At 52.0% G+C, this 21,568-nt stretch overlaps 9 protein-coding genes across 9 annotated transcripts; 2 read left to right on the forward strand and 7 right to left on the reverse strand.

Moving 5' to 3' along the window:
* Positions 1-183: 183 nt before the first annotated feature.
* Positions 184-2,302, reverse strand: Z520_11831 (uncharacterized protein; the record flags this gene model as incomplete). Its single annotated transcript, XM_016782319.1, has 3 exons — positions 184-1,501; positions 1,590-1,864; positions 1,916-2,302. 3 exons carry the CDS (start codon positions 2,300-2,302, stop codon positions 184-186), a joined length of 1,980 nt encoding a protein of 659 aa, XP_016626634.1.
* An 879-nt stretch (positions 2,303-3,181) lies between these two features.
* On the reverse strand, positions 3,182-3,570 carry Z520_11832 (uncharacterized protein; the record flags this gene model as incomplete). Its single annotated transcript, XM_016782320.1, has 2 exons — positions 3,182-3,414; positions 3,522-3,570. 2 exons carry the CDS (start codon positions 3,568-3,570, stop codon positions 3,182-3,184), a joined length of 282 nt encoding a protein of 93 aa, XP_016626635.1.
* A 424-nt stretch (positions 3,571-3,994) lies between these two features.
* Z520_11833 (uncharacterized protein) lies at positions 3,995-6,748 on the reverse strand (the record flags this gene model as incomplete). Its single annotated transcript, XM_016782321.1, has 1 exon — positions 3,995-6,748. One exon carries the CDS (start codon positions 6,746-6,748, stop codon positions 3,995-3,997), a length of 2,754 nt encoding a protein of 917 aa, XP_016626636.1.
* Positions 6,749-7,669: 921 nt separating this feature from the next.
* Positions 7,670-10,288, reverse strand: Z520_11834 (uncharacterized protein; the record flags this gene model as incomplete). The annotated part of the gene is made up of 6 exons (XM_016782322.1): positions 7,670-8,284; positions 8,337-8,718; positions 8,775-9,389; positions 9,442-10,052; positions 10,130-10,159; positions 10,217-10,288. 6 exons carry the CDS (start codon positions 10,286-10,288, stop codon positions 7,670-7,672), a joined length of 2,325 nt encoding a protein of 774 aa, XP_016626637.1.
* Positions 10,289-11,490: 1,202 nt separating this feature from the next.
* Z520_11835 (long chronological lifespan protein 2) lies at positions 11,491-12,001 on the reverse strand (the record flags this gene model as incomplete). The annotated part of the gene is made up of 2 exons (XM_016782323.1): positions 11,491-11,684; positions 11,839-12,001. The coding sequence occupies 2 exons, from the start codon at positions 11,999-12,001 to the stop codon at positions 11,491-11,493; spliced, it is 357 nt and encodes a 118-aa protein (XP_016626638.1).
* Positions 12,002-12,841: 840 nt separating this feature from the next.
* Z520_11836 (uncharacterized protein) lies at positions 12,842-14,869 on the forward strand (the record flags this gene model as incomplete). Its single annotated transcript, XM_016782324.1, has 3 exons — positions 12,842-12,945; positions 13,010-14,355; positions 14,415-14,869. The coding sequence occupies 3 exons, from the start codon at positions 12,842-12,844 to the stop codon at positions 14,867-14,869; spliced, it is 1,905 nt and encodes a 634-aa protein (XP_016626639.1).
* A 178-nt stretch (positions 14,870-15,047) lies between these two features.
* Z520_11837 (uncharacterized protein) lies at positions 15,048-16,505 on the reverse strand (the record flags this gene model as incomplete). Its single annotated transcript, XM_016782325.1, has 1 exon — positions 15,048-16,505. One exon carries the CDS (start codon positions 16,503-16,505, stop codon positions 15,048-15,050), a length of 1,458 nt encoding a protein of 485 aa, XP_016626640.1.
* A 676-nt stretch (positions 16,506-17,181) lies between these two features.
* Z520_11838 (uncharacterized protein) lies at positions 17,182-18,107 on the forward strand (the record flags this gene model as incomplete). Its single annotated transcript, XM_016782326.1, has 2 exons — positions 17,182-17,443; positions 17,518-18,107. The coding sequence occupies 2 exons, from the start codon at positions 17,182-17,184 to the stop codon at positions 18,105-18,107; spliced, it is 852 nt and encodes a 283-aa protein (XP_016626641.1).
* A 300-nt stretch (positions 18,108-18,407) lies between these two features.
* Z520_11839 (uncharacterized protein) lies at positions 18,408-21,346 on the reverse strand (the record flags this gene model as incomplete). Its single annotated transcript, XM_016782327.1, has 2 exons — positions 18,408-18,509; positions 18,689-21,346. The coding sequence occupies 2 exons, from the start codon at positions 21,344-21,346 to the stop codon at positions 18,408-18,410; spliced, it is 2,760 nt and encodes a 919-aa protein (XP_016626642.1).
* Positions 21,347-21,568: the final 222 nt, after the last annotated feature.

The following is a 21,568-nucleotide window of genomic DNA, read 5'->3' on the forward strand; positions in this document are numbered from 1 at the left end:
CCAAGGTAGTCACGTGACAAGGCTGTACGGTCGACCATCTAGCGAGCCAGCATCTGTTACGGAGAGCAGCGCATTTTAGATCTGTTCCAGCCGGTGACCTGGTCATGGATCCGTTGCTACATTCCTCGTTTATCTCATTATCTATATTACCTAGGTATACAACCGTAGAAATTAGACCCGACCTCAGGCATACAACATTCCGCGTCTCGGATTACGCAAATACTCTGGCGGTGCTACAGCCAAAGCCGCCATCCGCTCGCCAGGCCGGTTGCCGATGTCGTTGACAAAGTCATTGCGGAATCCATCATTGGTTTGCTGACCGACTACCTCACCGAGTTTGACTTCGACATCCCGCAGCATCCTCGCCCTGACTATCCCATCCAGTGCACTGCCACCTTTTGCGAAATCAAAGTAAGTCGAATCTCTGGTCAGAGACGAGCAGAATGAAAGCACGTCGGGAATAGTCGTGTGGTATGCACACCAAATGGTGCAGAACGCTGCAATCTGCATCACCCCAATCGATGCGCAATAGACGCCCAACCATGCCCACGACACAACGTAAATATCGAATCCTTCCTTGTAGAAAGCGGTGGTGTTCTTGTGATTCAAGCCATACTGCATGGTGTCGGCGGAGACTTGGCTCGAAAGTACCCAAGTGTTAAGGAGTTGGCCGAGTCGTTGGGAAAATTGGAGGGCGGTGACATCCGAATAATCGGCATACTCGCGTTCATTGCCGCTTAGAATGAAAGCAGCGGATGTGTTTTGTAGGTAGTACTCGGCCAGAGAGGAGTAGCCTGAACTGAGCAGAGGGTCGGTCGCAAGAATCCAAGTCTGCGCAAGGTACGAGAAAGTGCTGGGGAAGCTGAGTGTCGTTACCGTTGACGGCGCATGCTTGTTTGGTGAATTCCGCTGGGCCGCGACGGCGCAGACAGGAAGTTCTGAATCAGGCACCGACTGACATGAAATGTTCGATTCAAGGTAGACTTGGTTGATTTGGCACTTTGCCACCCATGGTCCACGAGTTTGGAAGAGGAAAGTAGCCTGTGGTAGGTTGGCATCAGTGACATTGACCAGCTGCTCCGGATATCCATAGAAGTAATAATCATCAGACACAAATTGGTTCATGGCCACCTGCCAAACTGGGTATATGCCACCAACGCCATCCACCGAGCTGACCGTCGTGTTGGGCCCCAGGAATGTGCCATTCCCAGATGTCACGTTGAAGTTGATATTGATCTCCTTCTGATCTTGAGGCTTGTCGCAATCGAGATTCATGTACGTCGTTTCGATGACGAAGCTCGAGTTCTGATTTGCCAGAGATGCAATCGGCACACCGACAAGGGCTGAGAATGAGCCTTCTGTCATATCCGCCCGGGATAGTGTCGTCCAACCATCGGCGTCCTTGTCAAGATTGTTTTGCAGCCATGGTATCTTCACACCACCAAAGAGGTCCATTGTGCCATTCTTCGTAGTGGTCGGACCAAGGATCGAGCTGATGTAACTTGGTTTAAGTGAAGTCAGTAATGAGTCGACTCCTGAAACCGAGCTGAAGACCTGATTGGTGATCGTGTCGACATAGCTGACTATACCGGAATTTGTTGTGTAATCCCGACCGGTACTGACCAGACGTAGGGCTGCTTGTGATCCTAGCGGTGAAAAAAACCCAGCTTGCTAGTAAGATCAAGGCAGTGAAGTTGATGGCCGGGAAGGCCACTTGGGTCGTGACAGCTGCGAAGAAGGTCCGGCTCTGCATGATCTGTTCGAGCAGACCGAGTTTGATGCCTTTCTCAAGTCGCCATGTTGCGAACCGCTTGAGCGCCGTGCCCAAGACGGCTGCGAAAAGAATAGTGAAGAGGGTGGAAGCCTGTGTCGGTCAATGACTATTCCCGGCTGACCGCTTTGGTGCCATGCGAACCGTGCTTGTTGCTTGCTTGATGTAATTTGTCTTTGCCTCTGTCACTCTTTGTCCATCAAAGTGTGCCATAGTGATGGCCAGCCACATGAAAGGCACTGAGACCAGAACAGCGAAGGTACAGACAATTATTTCGACGAGCAGGTCCGTCCCAAATTTCCCTATTCTGCTTGGAGGAAGGGTCGTCGTCGATGGCAATTTATCCACACGCCTTGTGAAGACATCGCTGCTCTGCTCTTCCTGTGGAGTCAAAATCGGATTGTACTGGCCGGAGCCCGACTTGCGATGAAGTGAACCGAGTGTCCGAATTGAAGTTCGACCATGAGATTTGTTCCCTGATCCGTAGGGACTGGAGCCATAGGGACTGGACAGCTCAATGAAGTCGGTCATCCTTCGACCAGCTGAATCCGAGACAGCTGGTGTCTTGTGGTTCTGTCCAACACAAAGTGTCAAGGCTTGGATTCGATGTATAAATGCTGGAAGTCATGGTGCTCGTAGGATCGCACATCTGTGAAAGTGTGCAAGGTGAAACAGGACATGTTGTGTAGCGTGTCGTGCAGGGATCATAAGCCAATTCCAAGCCAGTCGTGTCAGCCTCAGAGGCTTATACTTAGCATAGGGGCCACAATCACCCACAATGGCCTGGACATGCCAGTATTTTTGGGTCCCAGTGGGAGTCGGGGCGGCGGTTGATTGAGCCTCACTAGCCCTGATGGCCCCTGCTGCTTGCCTATCACGCTACAAGAACGGCGAGATGGAGGAGCGATGGAATACCGCTCTTCAGGGCCGCCAAAGCAAGCTTACTAGGCCGTCACTTCTGCCAGCTCCTTGCCGACTTAGTCGCACCTCGGCCGCCTGAATCTTAGGATTTTCAAGTAATAAATATCTAGAAAGGGCAGGTTGCTAACTTCCTGAATTGTCCGTTCAGCTGTGGCATTGCATCCATCGCATGCAAGAGAGACGATCTTGAGTCGGCCTCCACCCGCGGCCAATGGAAACAAAGTCGTTCAACGTATTGTACAGATACAATTCAATCTTAGCGCGGTGTTCTGGAATCGAGTGCTCATATTCCTACATGCCACAGCGTCCCCGGGTTCCGCTTTGCTTGTCATTGCTTCAGTCATTCCTCTCAAGGAAGGTCACTGACCCCCTTTGTTAGGACAATCGTCGTACGGCACCTCTCCGGACCAGCGTCCTTCCAAAGTCTCTTCTCCCAGCAACCTGCCTCTCCCCGCCTCATTCAGCCGGCCTGGGTCGATGACCGGATTCCTAAATCGTCCCGTACCCCATATTCCCGCCTGACTGCACTCTCTCGCTATACACTCCCGGTGCGTGACGACCTGTCAGCTGTCCGTGTCTCGCCCTGTCCCTCCGATCGAAGTATACATATTCGACGTAGAATGCGTGGATGTGGCCAGGGATGTAACCAAGGAGCGTCAGGCAAATGTTGACAAAGAGGTCGGCGCCGCAGCCTGCGACCATGTATACGCCCACGGGAGGCACTATGTACTCAAAGTTAGCACGAGGACACGACTGAGAGCTGATACAACCGGAAACAGTGGCCCAGCATGACGCGCCAGCACTATGCGAGATTGTAGGCCGGACTTACAAAGGATTGTGATAAGGATGACGAGAAGGGCTGGGATCGCGTCCGACATTGTAGCTGAGTCTCTGAGGTATAAGTGACTAGGTACCTAAGTAGTTGAGTTCGTAATGCAAGGTTGAAGAAGTGTTGAGAAGAAAAGGTGCGCGCGTGCTGTTTCACTTCTTATCAAGGCTGCAGGCAAAGAAACAGGATGAAACTGAGGCTCAGCTTTTGACCCGCGCAACTTCCCACATTTCCATGCAGCTGCCACATGCTGGACGTCACTGTGCCACACGCCACCCTTGAAGACAAGATGATGTCATTTAATTGTGGCGCGGGTTGTGGCGGTGCATGTCTTCCATAGACTTTCCATCCGACGCTGCTGGTATTCAAGAAGTTCTGTTTACTACATGGATGCAATATAGCTGCAACGCTCTTTCTCCAAGATCAAACCATGGATCCAAAGTACGTGAAAATGGGCTGAAACAAGCAGAAATTCATGCCACCAGCTCACTGATACCGGCTCTGGGTATCTGGCCCAGCAGCATCAACAACTCGGCGTCGTCTTCTTCCACGGCATAGTCTCGTACCGTCTTATTTGTGCTGTGGTCCCGAAGTGTAGGGTCAGCTCCGGCTTCCAGCAAGATTCGCACCGTCTGACACCTGCCCTTAACCCGACGTCTTTTCTCCGAGCGATCGGCGATGTCTGCTTTGACCACTGCGTGCATCAACGCCGTCTTGCTGAACCGATCTCGTTCGTCGATGAAAGTGGTATGTTCCAACAGTATCTCGACTAGGACCGGGTCGCACCGTCTCGCAGCGTCGTGAAGAAGTGTTTTTCCATGCCAGGTTGCTGGGAATTCTGTTGGCAGTGGAAATTCCAGCAGCTGCTTGACGATGTTATGATGGCCCTTTCTGCAAGCCACCATCAGCGGTGTGTACCCATCCGGGTCGCGCACGTCAGTCTTAATGCCATTTGTTGCCAGGAGCAGACATGTGATGGTGGAGAAGCCCCTCTCAGTGGCGTGCTGTAGGGCGGTGAAAGGATCTTTAGGATTTGACTGGGTATAGCCGGCTTGAAAAGCAATGGCGTTGACGTCCACACCATGTTTGATTAATAGATTGACCTCCTCAGCATATTCTTCTTTCAGCTCGCAGAAGAAATGTAGAGGTGCGTATCCTCGCCCTGTCCTGGCGAGTCCATACCCAGTCCCGTTGCGGATATTGTCCTTGAGTTCCGGCTTTCGGATGACCATATAGTTGGACTGGTAGGTATTCAGATACTGGATGGCAACCTTTGCCGCTTTATCGAGTCTTTTCTCACTGCACAGATCTGCTATAGCTTGATAAGTTGGCTCAAGAGTTTTGCTGGAAGAAGATCGTTCGAGCTTCGCACTTCCCGGGCTTGTTATTGAGCTATCGTCATTGAAAGATCCAGACCGATCGTACGTGGACGTTTCCGAGGGCGAGTTCAACCCTCGAAACGCAGATGGATTAGCCGAGTCAGTATCCTGTGGACTGGTCAATGGTGTGGATTTGGAAATGGATAGCTTGGGAAATTCTGCCGACGGCAGATAGTAAGCTGAATCTGACTGAGAAAGACGACCGCGATGCAGTAGTCGGTTCATGAGGTTAGGTCGATGGTTGTTCTGCACTTCTGGAGCCGGAGTTGGCTCCGGTGATACTAGCGCTGGACTGAGTTGAAGGACTTCAACCTTGCTCAAGAGCTTCTCGGTGGAAGGCGTGGGTGTCACCTTCTCGGGCGGCGACAGGAACACCTCGTAACCTTCGGCTTCCTCTTCGTCACCGTCTTCACCTCGCGCTCGGTAGATATCGATAATCAACTGCACAGACTCTAGTGTCTTCTCGTCCTGCGGCCCGAGTTCTTTTCTGCGCTCCATGAAAGCTCGTAGCCCATGTTCCTCCGCGGCATCGAAATCGCTCTTTAAGATAAACACACGTCCCAGCATGTGACTCGCCGCCAATGATTGCAGTTTGTCAGGAATCGGATGGGGCAACGCCTGCGCTTCGCTTGAGCAGGTCTGATGCTTCGATTCGCCTGGGAAGATATCACTGCGCAAGGCTGCAACCGGCTCCAGCAACTCGATCGCTTGATCCAGCTTCTCTTGCTGCCGACAGCAGTCAGCTAGCATAAGAACAACCTCTGCAGGTTGGAAAGATATCCTGCCCTCAAAATCGTGCCGCTCCATTAAAGCCAGAGCCTTGCGGAAATGCCGCTCTGCCTTTGTATATTCGCATTCTTCAAAAGTCTCCTGACCCAATTTCAAGTGGTTTTGGGCTCGCAGGAACTCAACCTCGGAGGCAGCTTCTGTATCTCGTCTGCCAGACCTAGAAGCCTGTCGAGCGAAACCGCCTGACTGTAGAGTCGAAGGGGAAGGGGGTTGTATCCAGCCCTCAACGCGATCTCTGCGATCTGTTGGAAGTGACGTCTCGTTGAAAGGGCTCTTAGATACCTCACAAAGGGCTTCAGGCTCGATCGCTGGGGAGATTGTACTCAACGAAGATCTCGTGCTGGCAGCAGCGGAAGCGGTGCTCAAGAATTGTTTGGCAAAGGCAAGATAAGTTTTCATTCCATCATCTTGGCCCGATTGCATTGTCTCCGTAGCAGCAATTGTGGAACCACCCAGCGTTTGCAGACGGGACGGGGAGTTGAGACTTTGGATGAGCGCCTTCATGGTCCGTTCGAGCGCGATAAGTTTCGCATCCAGTGAGGTCTGATGCTCGATTGTTATTCCTCTTTGTTCAAGCTGGAGCATGACGCAGACCATCTGAATGGGCAGCGACAAGGCCGAATTGAAGAATTGGATGCGCTGGCGAAGCCGAGACAGCTCGCCATTGTGGAGATTCTCTTGTAAATGAGCCTTCACCTTACGTACAAATCCAGATATTTTGCCTGTCTGCTTAAGGATCTGGTTAAGGATCTCATTTACTCGCTTCATGGTGTTCTTGGAATCTTCAAGTGCATCTTTGATTTGTTTCCACAAATGAGCGCCGTCGTCGGTCTTATTAGCCACGCGCACAGCCTCTGCCAGCGGAGGAGAAGACAGGCTCTTCTCAAGTCCCTCGTAAGTTGCTCGCAGAGCCGCCACTTCATCGCAGAAAGACCGGATTCGAGCGTCGATGGAGTTGATATCCCCGTAGATCTTGATCACAGTACTGGTGCATGAAACACAGGCAGCAGCTACCTGAAGAGCACCCAGGGCGAGAGAAAACGGATCCATGACGGTCATTGATTTGGTAACCACCAAAATGTTGATATAGCGTCGATAGACATAGAATAGCGAACTATGTGGCTATTTTCAACAATCTTACTGTCGTCCATATGATGCCAGAGAGGATGGATAGGCAGAAACCTGACTTCGAAGGGCATATTGGTGCTTCAAGGTATCACAAGGAGTGCGAGGCCTGGGGTTTGGAGCATCTCCGCCTCCCCGCGTCCCTGTAGCCTCACTTTTGGCGGGTGGCAGTGCTCGAAGAAGGGGGCCCAGCCCGCCTTGAGTCCAGCCAACAGCATCGGGAGAGACAGGAACTGCGGCACAAGGCACAGGGGTCTATTTGGCTTGGTCGAGAACTTGAGATCCACCGTCCTGTTACACGACTCGGCACCTTGATTCCGATGGTTGAGCAGGGTCTTTAGTCGGCGCGAATCCCTGCATCGTGTTCGTATTAAACCTGGTTCAATAATGGTCACAGGAACAATCGAACCGGCGCCCGGTTTGCCTTGTCGACAAAAGCAACCCCAGCAGTAAAGACGGGATGTCCAGCTACTTTGTGCGAATGCTCTGGGTGTTGTGAGCCGAGGCTTTCCGCTTCTTCATAGAAGCTTCATCGAATATTCCATAGGGCTGCAGATCGCAGAGGGCCTATGTAACCAAGATGGAACAACCTCATGCCTCATGACCGCCATGACCCTCCGCACGGTAGAAGGGCGGCAAACATGTCCTTCATTGGCAATGCTCATCGATCATGGGACCAAAACCGCATGCCAGAAACAAAAACGAACGTCATAATTTCCAGATGCTTGCTTTCCAGGCTTTTGATCTAGAATTTGTTCGGAACATTGGTTGCTCGACGAATACTCGGTACTACCAGCTGATCTCCTTACGAAGTCTCCTTTCATGGACCTGACCGACGCCCATAACTTCCCAGATCTAGAGGAATGGTTCGTCTCCAGGATTAATTCGCATAAAGGCAGCAATATCTTGAGGTGTAAGTCCATGAGTTTCCGGTTGCGGTTGCGATGGATCAGCACTGTTATGACGTCCATCCCCCAGGTGTGCTGTCACTTGGAACGGCCATGCGAACCCTTCAGTGTACGGCACTTCCATGTCGGAATGTGTAAGGGATTCAGCGACGTCCATGGGCGCTGGAGGGGAAGCCTGACTCAAGGATGGCCTTGGGAGATAGGGACTGGTTACCGCGTTGGGCCATCCTGCTACTTGTTCCCATGTCGACGTTTGAGCTGGATAGGCCATTGATTCGGAAGAATAAATTGGTGCAGTACTGAGCAGACTGCGCGACGGAGTAGCTTGCAGGGTTCCGGATGAAGGCTGGAACACAAACTGTTGGTTGTTTGGAATGGTCGGCGTCTCGTTCATGCTCCTTCCTCCGAAACGGTCCAGCAGAGCAAGATTGGTGTCAGTGGAATACACTTCTGACTTCGGAACAGCCGTGTCCTCGTTGCTAGCTTGGCAGTATATCTGAACTCCTGCTGTGATCTCGTCGATTTCTAGATCGATCATGTGCGAGAGCCTCTTGGTAAGCACCTGGGACATGATGTTAGCATGCCAAAACCTCAGTCACAGCCAATAAACCTACTCTCAAAACGTCCAGACATCTTCTCGAACCAATATCTTGGCAAGAAGTCCTGGCAAGGATTCGGACCCCTGTTTCAGTCTCCTGCTGGATGACGGCATAGTCCTTGTTGCCGTGCTGTGTAGCAAGAAAGAAGATCAATGTGACTAGCGACAAAAACACCGTGTACACCGACTGCCATGCAGCTGGAGCAAGGAACCCCTTTTGTAGCATCTCGTTGGAACGGGAAATGGTGAGCCTAGATATCTTGACGCAGCACGCAGCACATCGCAAAAGTCGTAGGTCGGGAGGATTCTCACTTTTTGCCCTTGCTAAATAATGCAGAAAAGGCCGATAAAGCAGGATGTAACCGAAATTGTGGACCATCTCCAACTCGTAAACGATGCTTTCAGTAGTCAGCGCCACGTGCGGAACAAAAAACGATTATCGAGTATTCTTTACCTGCTGGCGTTGCTGTTGTCTTCGGCCAAACCAAGGGAGTCAGACAACCCGTCTCTCCAAGCTTTGAATTCGTTCTCAATCTCGAGTATAGTGGCGTTGCTGACATAGATCTTCTTTGATTCTCCCACTCGGTGAGCCTCTGAGTCAGTCTTGGGATATAACTTCTGCACCACTTTGCTCATAATCATAAGGATCTCTAGATATTGCGCCGAAGCTGCAAACATCCGCCTGGTGCTCAGAGAGGCAAAACCACCTCCGTCCTCATTCGCATAGTCGTGAATGTGGCCACTTGGCTTGGGCTGGTCCACATAATCAAGTTTGATCATCCCTGGAAGTCCAAGGACTGTACCACTGTAGATGTCCAGCTTGACGATCGTCCAGAATGTTCTGCGTCGGACGTCCTTTTCTAATTCACAAAGCCCTTCGCAGGAGGCCTGAGAGTGCAGTCCCATCCTCATGGCAGCTGCGACAGCCAATCCGATGAAGGTGTGTGCTGTAGCGAGACGGGCTGTTGAAATCAGGAAAAGAATAAAGCAGAGTAAGGTCTGGAGAGTTGGAATATCACGGCAACGATCGAGATCGACCATTCGGCGAGCCGCAATGAAGTGGCGCATCCTGCATGTTGTCAGCATCATCGTGGAAATCAACGGTTTCCTTCTCTACTCACGCTTGGTTGACGGCGCCTTTGCAGCCATATTTATAGTGCACCTTCTGATGAAAGAGATACCCAAGAGCAGTTACTGAGTAAAAGAGTGGCAGAAAATCATGGTCAGAATCTTCAAAGTCCATTGGATCAAGATCGTAGATTCGGTCCGTCTGTTTCTGAAAAGTAGGCTCATGGAGAAACTGCAGCAATTGATAGGTCTGTCCAAACACGGCATGCAATAGCTCTGTGGCTGATTGCCGAGATGGTAACAGCTTTGAGATGGGAATATCGGTTGCTAGTGCCTGTTTGTCTGGTAGGGGCGAATCGAAGAGCCTGGACATGGCGTCGAGAGACAGATGGCTGCTGTTTCGGAGTTCTGTCGTAGGAGAGTCTTGATTGAACAACAGCTGCGTCTGTTGAAGGAACGCAAATCCTGAACCGCCTCCGTAGTACTCCATGGAGTTTTTGGTAGAAGTAAGTCGGCCTTTACCATCCAACATGTTCTCCAGGTGGTCTTCAGAGCCCGAATCCACCGAGCCCAGAGCGTCTGCGTTGGTAGGGGTGGGCGAGCCGGGCGGGGAATCAAAGATACCGTTGACCTCAACATCGAGTTGGGTTGACGGATACTGGGACTGGAGTCTGGTTATCAAGGTTCTTGCTCGGCGCAGCCGATCCTCGAGAATTTTCGTTCGGGGGGCGCCGGACATACGTTGCCCTCGTGTAGATGTAAATGTACAATCTATGGGCAGTGAGCGGCCTGAAGCAGGAGCAGCGGATTTCTAGGGATGATACTGACGACGTTCAAAGTCTTGACATGGCTCACAGGGTTGTCGGCCGTTGCATCGGATTTTGCGTACGCGACACTCATTGCAGGCTCTACTCACACGAGCATATCTTCGCTTTTTGGAATTCGAAGGACCAGGAGATCCCATCGGACTCTCAAGTTCTTCCTGCATTTTGTAAGGCGATCCAGACGGGGACCAGCCTAGGGCCTTGCTCAAGCCGAATTGGATCTCTTGATAGGTGTGATCAGAGAGGCGCCCCGGAGAAAGAAAATGTCAGGGCCATGAGCCTTCAGCCCATCACCTCCAACCACTGGCAATCTAGGAAATCTAGATGCGCCCACAAAACCCAGAAGCTAGCTTTTGAGCCCCATGCACACCAGCTGCAACACCCGAGGTCGAAACGAGAAAGTACTGGTGTGGTCTGTGCTCACTGCACGGTGGTGGGTAGGTTTAATGACTTAGAGGCTTTGCATAGCACCTGCCTGTGTAGAGAGGATCGAACTGTGGCCACCAGAATATTCAAGAGAAGTTGGCATCGGTTATCAGATAAAGTTTCTGGGCGGCGGCATGTATTGCGTGTATGCCGAAAAGCTGAGTCCAAGTCACCGAGCGGAGTGAGTTTGGAGAAGGCGAGAAGGACAACATCATTTACACGACCAGTTCACTAGCTGGAACTAGCTGTTGATTAGTCCAAGCTAGCCTGTGCTAGTCCCGCCTCGCACTCGGTGGTGTCCTATTTCTCATCTACTCGTACAAAGGACAGTAATTTATATGGCTACCCATATCACATCTAGCAGCCATGTCGTCAGTGTTGAGCAATCTTCGGCCACACAAGATGGTAGATACAACATATTTCCTGTATCAGACGGTGCCATAGATTTCACAACCGGCTCGCTCGCCATTTCTGCAGCACCACCTAGATCCTGGAAATCCGTCTGTTATCTTGGTCCAGAAAGAGATAAGTCGAAAATTCGAGGAGCTGAGGCAAAAGGAGCTTGTCGATTGCCATGCTAGAAGATGCCGATGGGTTTCCAAACGAGTCTGCGTACTCGATGAGTCCTTGTCTTGCAAAATCCTGAGGAATTTCTCGGCGCATGGATTCATTCATCACAATCGTGTCATCTATTGAAAAAGCTCCACTCTGTTCGGGGCAAAGGGTCTAAGCAGAGAATTAGTTTCCACAAACAGCTCAGGACAGAGCAACCCACCTAGAAAAGGCTCTAGAAGCACGTTTATAGAATAATTTCCGGCGCATAACCAGCTGCTTCTGGGTTTACCGACTGCCTCACAGCAGACCCTTCCTTGCCAACTCGATTTTGCGCACAGTCTCGCCGACCTTGAAACCTCCTTTGCTGGCGCAGATAGCTATGCCATTCCCCAGTTCGACTTTATCTTCCACGTCGGGATGCGGACAGGGGCAGTGGTGCGGGAAATGGACACAAGCGAGGGTATCCGGACACAAATAGTTGTTGCAGGTTGCTAGATGGTTGGGCAGTCAGCCATACCCTGTCGGCACACCCCTTTGGAGTTTATATATTATGCATCAAGCCAGTACCGTGATTAGGTGAGGTGGGAGAGAGGATTAAACGTAATGCACAGTTCAGTTTCATGATAGAGTCGGAAGAAGACATACCTCCGTCCCAGTTCTGGCGATACCAATTGGAATCACTTGGGACATTTTGTTTCTCCTGAGTCGCTTGGTTCTGCTGGCCTCCATGGAAGAACTGCTCGAAGAACTGAAATTGAGCAGAGGCCAGACCGGCCAGAAAGAGTACAATGGTTACGAGGGCCTTCATGACGCGGTTTTGAATGGCCAGTAAGGTTTGGGTTGAAGATGACAGAAGGGAGTACGAGTTGGATATGCCAGGTGTCGACACCAGAACGCGATATGCCAAGCCAACATGCCAAGCCAACATGTCAAGCCCCATTAACATACCTACTGCCTAGTAGTACCTCGTACTTAAGGCACCCTAAGGTACTCACCTAGGTACCTACGGCGTGCTCACCCTTTATGGGCAAAGGTCAGGATGTCAAAGGACTGGATGGAAAAATGCCGCCAAATGAAGACTTCCCCAAGTTCTCTATCGTAAGCAGCTCTCTTTCGCTGATGATTGTCTGAAGGAGGGGTGTAAGGGTAGCTGAACGATTCGAGTACGAGGACCTAGCATTGGGACTTATGGATATATGCGCCTTTTTGTGTTACAAGTCAACACGCATCACTCCACCTCAGCAGAGACATCACACGGGGGAATTGCAACATATCCATCGCAGCATGATATTCAATGTCCTCCTCTGGGTTCCAGAGCCCTCAAATGACTCGGTACGCACCAGTCCTTACCTCAAACTGCACAGCAATCCACGGGCTGCCTTGGTGTCCCGCAGACTCTCATTCCAATGGTACAATATTACCATAACTTGATCGCTTTCCCGCACAAATATCCCTAAGCCAGCCGCCGAACAGCTCCCATCGAATCAAACAGTGTGCTTCACCAGAGTTTCGCCTTGATCTGGGAGTGTCTAGCAATATAGAAGCTAGATGGCGAAGGGAACCTTCGACTCCAGATCAGGCTTGACTCGTCCGGCAGTGCGCAATTCCTCACCTTGAACGCAACTTTTTTCTTTCTTCCTGGTGGACCATGCCGACCAGACAGCGGAGTTTCAGCTATCTCAAAGGCCATGCATGGGTGCAGGGCAAGATCTCAGCTAAAGAAGACCCTGACAGGAAGGAAGAGGTATTGAGGTCTGCAGAAACCACGACTACGTATAAAGCTTTCTCCAGGTCAAATCGACTGACTCCATGATAGACGAGAGTGGTTCGCCATCACCGTGTTTCCGCTCATCGCAGGGACCTTTGGCCCTATTGCCAGCGCACTCAATATCTGCGCCTTGGTGAGGCCCTGGAGACATGAGATCAATGGAAGCGGCAACGTCCCCGACCCGGCGTGGTTGATTGTTCTCAATGCAATTTCCCTGGCCTTCGGCGTCGTGGCCAACCTTTCCGTCTTCCTCCTCGTGGAAAGCGAAGACCCTGCTCTGAGGCGACATAATGTCCAATTGATCGTTGGCAACACCATCGCCGGCGACATGGCTTCATTCATACTTGTTGGCCTCGTGGTAGCCGCATGTGCCACGCTCAAAAACTCGTCCACGCCACAGTATGGTTATAATGAAGCTTTTTACTACGCCATCTTCGCCGCGATATTGTACTTCATCACATCAACGGTGACGATATACACCGCCTTGACAATCCTACGTGTTCGGACTTCTCGTCGCGACTCCCGGGTCGAGCTTGCAAAAGGCCACCACCAACTGATGTTTCTGACGACTGCTTTCATGTCGTATATTCTGATTGGCGCCATCATATTTTCCCACGTTGAAGGCTGGGGCTATCTCGATGCAGTCTATTGGGCAGACGTGACCCTTCTGACAATAGGTTTCGGCGACCTCTCTCTTCAGACGCACCTTGGGCGCTCGTTATTATTTCCGTACGCTGCGTTTGGCATCGCTTTTGTGTTTTTCATCGTCTTTTGCATTCCCGCGGTGGTCCTGAATCGCAGCAAAGAGATCTGGGCGATACACCTTCGAGACCGAGAACGAATCAAGGAAGTCCAAGCACGAGATGCTCGGGCCGGCAACCCCAATGCTGACGCCAAATACATCAGCCACTCCCCGGGTGATGGTGGCTTGGTACCTATCGAGCCTATAGAGGGCGCGCCAGAGAATGACAGAAAAGCCAAAGAGCGTCAAGAATTCGAGCTGATGAAAGGGGTACTACTTCGGTCGGCCAAGAAGCGCTTGGGATACACTGTCGGTCTGTGGACCACGGTCTGGTTTACCTTATGGCTCATCGGCGCTGTCATTTTTTGGGTCTCGGAGCGCCGACAGCACTGGTCGTACTTTGAGGCCATCTATTTTGCCTTCAACTCTTTGCTGGTCATTGGTTACGGTGATTTGACTCTGAAAAGCGACTCTGCAAAGGCATTCTTCGTCCTGTGGTCGCTGATTGCCATCCCGACATGGACAATGCTGGTTTCCAGCATCGCTAAGGCGGTCGGCAATCCGTACTTCGTAGCTCAGAAGTCCTGGCTGAGACGAAAACTTTTTGCAAGCGGGGAACAACCCAAAAATGGGGAGAGGGATGATCACTTCGGTAGGTGTCCAAGTCTCTTCCTTCGCCAATCTTGTGCGGCTAATAAACCGTCACGCCAGGCAAGTTGCCCCGAGACTTTCCCCCAAACGCTCATGATAGGAACCATCTGCTGGCCAAGGTGCTGAAAGACATTATCATCGATCATTTGAGACACCAGCACGATGGACAGAAGCCGGAATACACTTTCGAAGACTGGGAGTACATCATTGATTTGATGGGTCCTCTTGAGCCTTTGGAAGCTGCAGATCAGCGCACTGGTGATTTGACTTCTCCAACCCGAACCAAAGACAGGACGACTGAAGATTTTCGTGACGGGGATGGATTCGTCGACTGGCTGCATCCGAACAATCCCATGAATGTCACAGAGTACCTGACAGAGTGGATGCTGATAACGCTGATCGAAAAGTTGGAGCAGGAGCTGCTGGACATCAGAGTGAACTCGGGCAATGTTCCCATTGACAGAGGCTCTTCGGGCAAGATTACAGAAGGGCTTCCGGGGCATTCATTAACGTGAGTCGAAATGGCTGTTTGGAAATTTCTGCCTGATAGGCATATCCTCATTGGACCGAGGACAACATGACGAGAAGCCTAGTTGTTGAAAGAGGCGCCCCGAAGAGTCAGGGACGCACCTGCACAGATTCATGCGTGGTTGATGAAAGTATCAAGGACGTGGTTGCAGCCCGTGATTTTGGTTACGCATGCTCCGGTCTTTCCCATATACCAGGCTGATTTAGCTTCAACAAAGATATGCTCGACTCTGACTCAAACGCGGGACTGCCTCGAGGCCTTGATGAGCATCCCGCACAATAATGGGTCTGTGAATCTCGTCTTTCCATAAGCTTATCCATGCCTGTTCTGAATAACCACCACGCCGCCTGCAAGAAGACAAGATCTGCCACAAGAATAGAAGTGACTAATTCTGCGAACGACTTCTGGTGAGGCACTGAGCAAAGATATGTCGTGGCTAGGACAGAAGGGGCGACCCCGATGGGTCCAGTGCTTGCTTTGAATGATTCATAATCGGTTTGTGCAGGTCCAGGTGTTGGGCCAACATTTAATGCTCCCGGGGAGTTGTTGTTTTGGGATATGATGCTTGAGAAATTGGCGGTAAAGTGCTGAAGTAAAGTGGGCTCGTTCAGAATATTATCATGAGCAGAGTTTTGACCAAGGTCTGTGAGTATTGTAGACTGGAACGACTTTGCGAGACTGTCTGCAGCGATCCAAAGGCCCGCAGGGGCAGCTTGCCTTCCCCATAAGGTAGCAAAAGAAAAGGACGCGGGATCGTTCGGATTCATCAATGGATCGACCCAGTATTCTCCCGTGAGCCCGGTGATGTTGGTGATCCAGAAAACGCTGGAATTGTAGTAGGTGAGGTCGGTTAAGTCCGCGGTCGACGGATTTGGTGTCATCGCCATGACTCCTTTGACCCAGGTAGAGCCAAGATCGTCATTCTGACCAGCTCTCTCTGCTCCCCACTCCACATTCAGATACACCATCGCTTGTGTCCAATACATGGCGAGCAAAGATTCACCCCAGAACAGGCTTGCTTTTGTGGTTTGGTTCCTCCCAACAAAGACCGCATTCTGTCCTCCCAGCACAGAGACAGTGTCAGGGACATAGTTGTACTCAGCAGTTAGATTGACAAAGGTCGGTCCATCTGGCGTGGCAACAATGCAGCCAACGTATCCAAGTAGGTCTACACCCCAGGGCGATATGGCAATTTGGGCTGTGGTCCTCTCGAGTGATTCCAGGCGAAACTCTATTGCATCAACCGAACAGTTGTGGAGTAGGTTGTTGTGGTAGATCAGAACAGATGCGTGCTTCTCGGCGCCCTCCTGTGACACTCCAGTTAAGGTGTAGGTTAGGGCAGTGTTGTTGGTGGTGAGCTTTTCATTGATGGGAATTGTTGTGGACTGGCATGTAGGAGTCCTTTTGTTTGTCAAGAGCCAAGGTATGTTCTTCATCCAGACCTCCCTAGCAGTGGCATTGGGGTCGCTAGAGTAGACTACCTCCAGATTGTAGCCGCTCGACGCGAAACTGATCAAAGAGGAGATGATTGTGACGATGATCGCGCCCGCCACGACAACTGGGGTCAGCCATTCTTGGGGATAAGGCTTTGAAAGTCCGTAGCGGATAACAGGAAGACGCATGATTGCGGCAAGGGGGTAGACCCGTATGAAGGACAGTGCGTCGAAAAGGAGAAGGTTCACAAAAGGAGATACTTATCTACCTCGTACACAATCGCCGCAGCAGAAGATCATGAGGCTCAGCCATCTCAGTCTGCTGTTGTTCCAGCCCGACAAGGGGGCTGGTAAATGATAAGGTCTTGCCTGTAGCACCATCCATAGTGATAGGGTCCCTTTGTCTCAGATAGGTCACACTGTGTATGGACGCCGCAAGCGCTTCTGGAAACATCGGGGCCAAAAGCGCTCAGCCAAACACGCCCTCCGTCGTTCATGTCGTCCTAGCTGAAGGGAATTGTTCAGGGCAGCGATTTCGACCACGAGTCGGGTTATCGGCTGTCAAGTGTCTGGTCATGTACCTACCTAGTTACATGTCAGAAGCCCCTGTCCTCGCCCCCCTTCATGAGACGCAGGCTTATGATATGATGGGGTCTGCATCGACGTGTTAGACGCTAACTTACGAGCTGTACGGGGCCACAGAAGCTTTCATTCAGCTTGGCGGTCCTTTTTTCACGTGACAGTCCCCTAAGCCCAATACGGCTAGTGTGCTTGTTTGGTTACTTGCTCCGTCTCAATGCGTGCTTGATCTGCTCGCAGACATGTTCAAAGGTAATCGTCTTTACAGTTGACCACCGCTGGCACCATGCTCCAACCTCGAATATACAGACCTGTGGTGTCTTCAGAGGCGTCTCTAGCGGCGCTAGCTTCGTCTCTGAGTGCTTTGAGCCTCTGCTCAAAACATGCGCACCTGAACCCGCGGACGTCGACCATCTTCGTTCGACATGCTTCCCACGCCCAGCAAGGCCGGGCAAACGGTCCCTCCGATTCTGCAGGAAGACGTCTGGGAGCCAAAAAGGGGTCTTCCGAGTGGGTGCACCCGGGAAACATAATATTCAAGCAAAGAGGTAAGCTGGACTGGATCCTTGCGGGGAATGCGCAGTCGCCGGGCAAAATTTAACTCACTCTTCTTCTGCAATAGGGACGAAATGGTTCCCCGGCGAGAACGTCGGCATCGGCAAAGATCACACCCTCTACGCTCTTGAATACGGCTACGTGCGCTACTATCGAGATCCCCTGAAGCATCCCAAGAGACGATACATCGGGGTGGCACTGGAAAAAGAAGGACCAAGATCTCAACTTCCCACGCCGCGCAATGCGCCCACTCGCAGACGTCTAGGGATGTACGCCGCACCCATGAAGCCACCACCAGAGTCTCAAAAGTCAGTGGACGACTCCTTTCTCGAGGCTCATTTGAGCCAGCGCAGCAAGGGTCACGCGCACGTGGCATTCAAGGCCTCTGGAGGAGCCGTTACGCCCACACCAGCACCGCCACCTCCGACTTTCAACCGACAAGGAACATATCGTGAGGCCAACGCGTCGATCGGCTTGGCAGCGGAGAGAAAAGGAGTCAAGGTGCGAGAGTACGATCGCAACGACCGCTGGCTGGCATGGAGGAAACGGGCGCTCAGAGTGAAGAGAGGGATGGAGGCCAAAGCAGCCCGAGCGTCGAGAAAGACCAAGGGCAAGAAATCCAACAAAGGGCAGAAGACTGCCCAGAAGAAAAAGTGATGAGGAGAGTGTGTATGGAAGTCTTGAGGCAATTGTACAAAACATATGAGCAGCATCATCCATCGACCGATTGACCACGTTGATGAGCATATTCCTGGCTCACAATACCAGAGGGACTGTTCTATTTGGGTGATTGTGACAGCCAAGATTCTCTTTCATCTATACCGAATACTGGCTAAGCATCTACAATTTTCCTCCTTAGTAGTCCTGCGGTGAAACATCCACAACGATGGCAGAGCGGCAAACACTACCTCTGGGGCACAAAGCTGGCCTCACGGTTTCGTTCTTCGAAACATTGTATTATAAACCATTCTCAGCCTTGAATTTGTCCCAGGCGTCATTTAAGGCGCTGAAGACGGCCCCAGCAATCATTCTCTGCTCGGTGGTGGCATCGGTGGGGATCTATAAGTTTTCAAGACCATGAAGTCAGCATCAATCTCTCTCCAAATCATAAGAGACCCAAGCGCTGACTGGTTCTGGTGATAGTGGTTGGTCACGATGGTCGAGAGGGTGCTTGTGTGACACCACAGATGGCGCTTCAGTGTTGGATATAAACAACACATATAACAGCATATACGTACCTTGTCAGGATGCACCTTGCCAATCCCCTTCATATACTGCACCTTGACTTTGCCAGGGAGGACCAAGTCGGCCATGCTGATCTTCTTCCACCCACTGCCTTCCCAGAGGACACTGTCCAGTGACCCCAACAGGGCACGGAGATTGTCCTGCTTGCCGGATTTCCACGCGTTGATGCGCGCATCGACAGACTCAGAGAGACGGAATTTTTCGTCGTCGAGCTTGTCCGCGGCCAGGTTAGCTGCACGGAGACGAGAAACGGCCTCCGCTGGCTTGACGCTGGTAGTAGACGCTGCTGGGGCGGGCGGCGCTGCTCGGCGGAGGGTCGATGAGGGTGGAGCCGAAGCGGTGCCTGACTTCCTCGCTGCTGCTGCGGCGGCTGCAGGCGTCGAGGCAGAAGCACTCTGTGGTTTCTGGGGGTTTGCCGCCTTCTCCGCCCTCATTCGACCCTGGATGCTCGTCGAGCCACCGTGACCTCCTTCCACAGCTTCTCTCCAGACGACAGCGGCCTCGGACCATTTCTCCATCTGTTCCAGCGCTTCGGCTTTGCGCATGAGCGCTTTCCCGTAGTACTCGCGCATTGGCTTGTTTCCCGTGTCGCCCGAGCTGGTGATCTCTATGATCTCATTTTCGCCCTTCGATGGACCTATGATCATTATCGCCTTATCGGCATCGATAATGGCTTGTTTCGGCTCGCCTGTCTTTAGCGCCGTAAGAGCACGGTTTGTCAAAAGCACTATCGTCAGCGGATGAGCGTCGGGTAAATGCGACAGGGAAGTAGCGTAAGACTGGTGCGCCGAAGCATAGTCTCCTCGCTTGAAATGTTCGTTGCCTTTCTCGCGGTGGGAATGACTGGCTTGGAGCGCGATAGCTGATATAGAAGGAATGGTACGGGTGGGAGGCGGGGGTCGGACTTGGACTGGGATTGATTCGACCCGCTTCTTGACTGGTTGGGATTGAGGACGAGGGGGAGGTTTGCTCATTCCAGCATTGGTTGCCGCTGCACGTGGAAGGGCGGGAGAAGTGTCTTTGAAACCTCCTTCAAGAAGATTCGATTCTGGAACAGGTGCTGCCGGCGCTTCCTGAACAGCATGAGGTTGTTGTTTTCGCCGTCGAGCCGAACTGACATACGCTTGAGCAGCCTGCTCCTCGGCAGCGGCGCGGTTCAGACTGGTTCTCGAACTTGTGGCAGGAGACTGATTTTGCTGCCGTAGAAACGCTGGCTGTGTCTGAGGAAGTGATTCCCGCAGTCGTGAGGGTATAATTGGTGAGCGATCGCGAGAATTGTCGGTACTAGGGTCAAAATGTCGAATCGGTCTGGACGAAGAGGAAGGCCGTGGTGCAGGCGTCGGTCTGTTGGATTCCAACATCATTGCCTCATCTGTCATGCTTGCTTGACGGCGAGCTTCTGGACTCGGTTTCCTTCTACCACGGCTCGACGCGACTTCAGGCTGCGGTTGTGGTTGTTCCTTTCTGGTCGGTCGCTCTGCCACCTCCCGCATCCACCGAGGCTGGCCGCCTGCCTCACTATCGGAGTTGAATTCCTGAACAGCTTGCTGAACTCGTTTCGTCCCTTGCTTCCACAAAGAGTTTGCGGTCTTTAAGAAGTTACTGCCGAATTCTGCTGCCATCTGTTCGAAATCTTTCTCTCCGTTGTGAGTGGAGCCTTTGCCACGATTCCGAGAGCCTTCCCCGTCTTCCCACGGCGATCTCGTCCTTGACGTGTGTGTTTCATCTCGGGAGCTCATCCTGGCGTTGTCCTGATCACCTCTTTGTCCAGACGCTGTTCTTGACTGAGCCTTTTGGCGCGCTTCGGCGTGTGCTTGATTCAATAGATAGCCTACGGCGGCTTGGACATCAAGTCCTGACTCGGTAGCCTCTAGGGCGACTCTTGCCTTGTCGGCTGGGAATCCCATATCGACCAGTTCGGCCACAGCTTTATCTTGCGGATGACGGGCCGCAGTCGACTTTTGCGATGCGAGAGGGGGAGATTCTGGCCTCGCGGCAGATGCAGGCTTTCCTAGGAGTCCAAGCACGTCGTCGTCATCTTCGGCAGCGGTGCTCGCGGTTGCAGCGGTATCTGCCCGCCTAGGAGGAAGTCCTGATAGTCCAAAAGGGTCGTCATTGTCATCAACACTCGCGGGCTTTTTCTGTACAGATGCAGTAATAATATCATTCTTAGCAGCAGTTGGTTTATTGAAAGCAGCAAATAGATCGTCATCGGTATCGTCTAACTCGTTTTTCTTCTTGTTTGTGTTCTGACTCTTTGCGGCGTCAATCGCGGGCGTCCCCCTCCCACTACCCAGGTTGTTCCAAAATTGATCATCTCCACCAGCATACTGATCGTCCAGTCTCTGGGGCTGGGTTTTCTGCTGCTGTAGCTTGGCCTCCACCTGTATCCTCTGTTGTTCCGACAATGAGAGATTCTTTTGCGACACAGGCCCGAAGGACACGAGACTCGCGAAGCTGTCGTTCGCGGGGGTAGACGGCTTGGAGGGAGGCTGAATCGAAGTTGGGTTAAATGGGGAGACCCTTCCTGAACCCGGGGGAGTAGGTTTTAATGCGGTGAAGGCAGAGTAGTTTGACGTCGATGATGCTGGTTTCGAGTTCTGTCCACTGGTCGGGGTCGAACTCCAGTTCAACCCCGCTATGTCGTCCATTGTCGCGAAGACTGACTGTTCATGAATACGCGTTGGCGGGCTCTAGGATGGCCATCGCAGACCCGGCAGCGTCACTGTGTGATGGCGTCGAATGAGTGAGGAGGAAGGAAAGGAAGTCGATGTTGTACCAACAACCAGATGTCGACGCATTGTCCCAATGGGGCAGCGGGCAGCGCCACATTATTATAATGTTCTAAAAGTTGCAGCCACAGCTCCTTTTAT

The sequence above is a fragment of the Fonsecaea multimorphosa genome, assembly GCF_000836435.1.
Source record: "Fonsecaea multimorphosa CBS 102226 unplaced genomic scaffold supercont1.43, whole genome shotgun sequence".
Classification (NCBI taxonomy): Eukaryota; Fungi; Ascomycota; class Eurotiomycetes; order Chaetothyriales; family Herpotrichiellaceae; genus Fonsecaea; species Fonsecaea multimorphosa.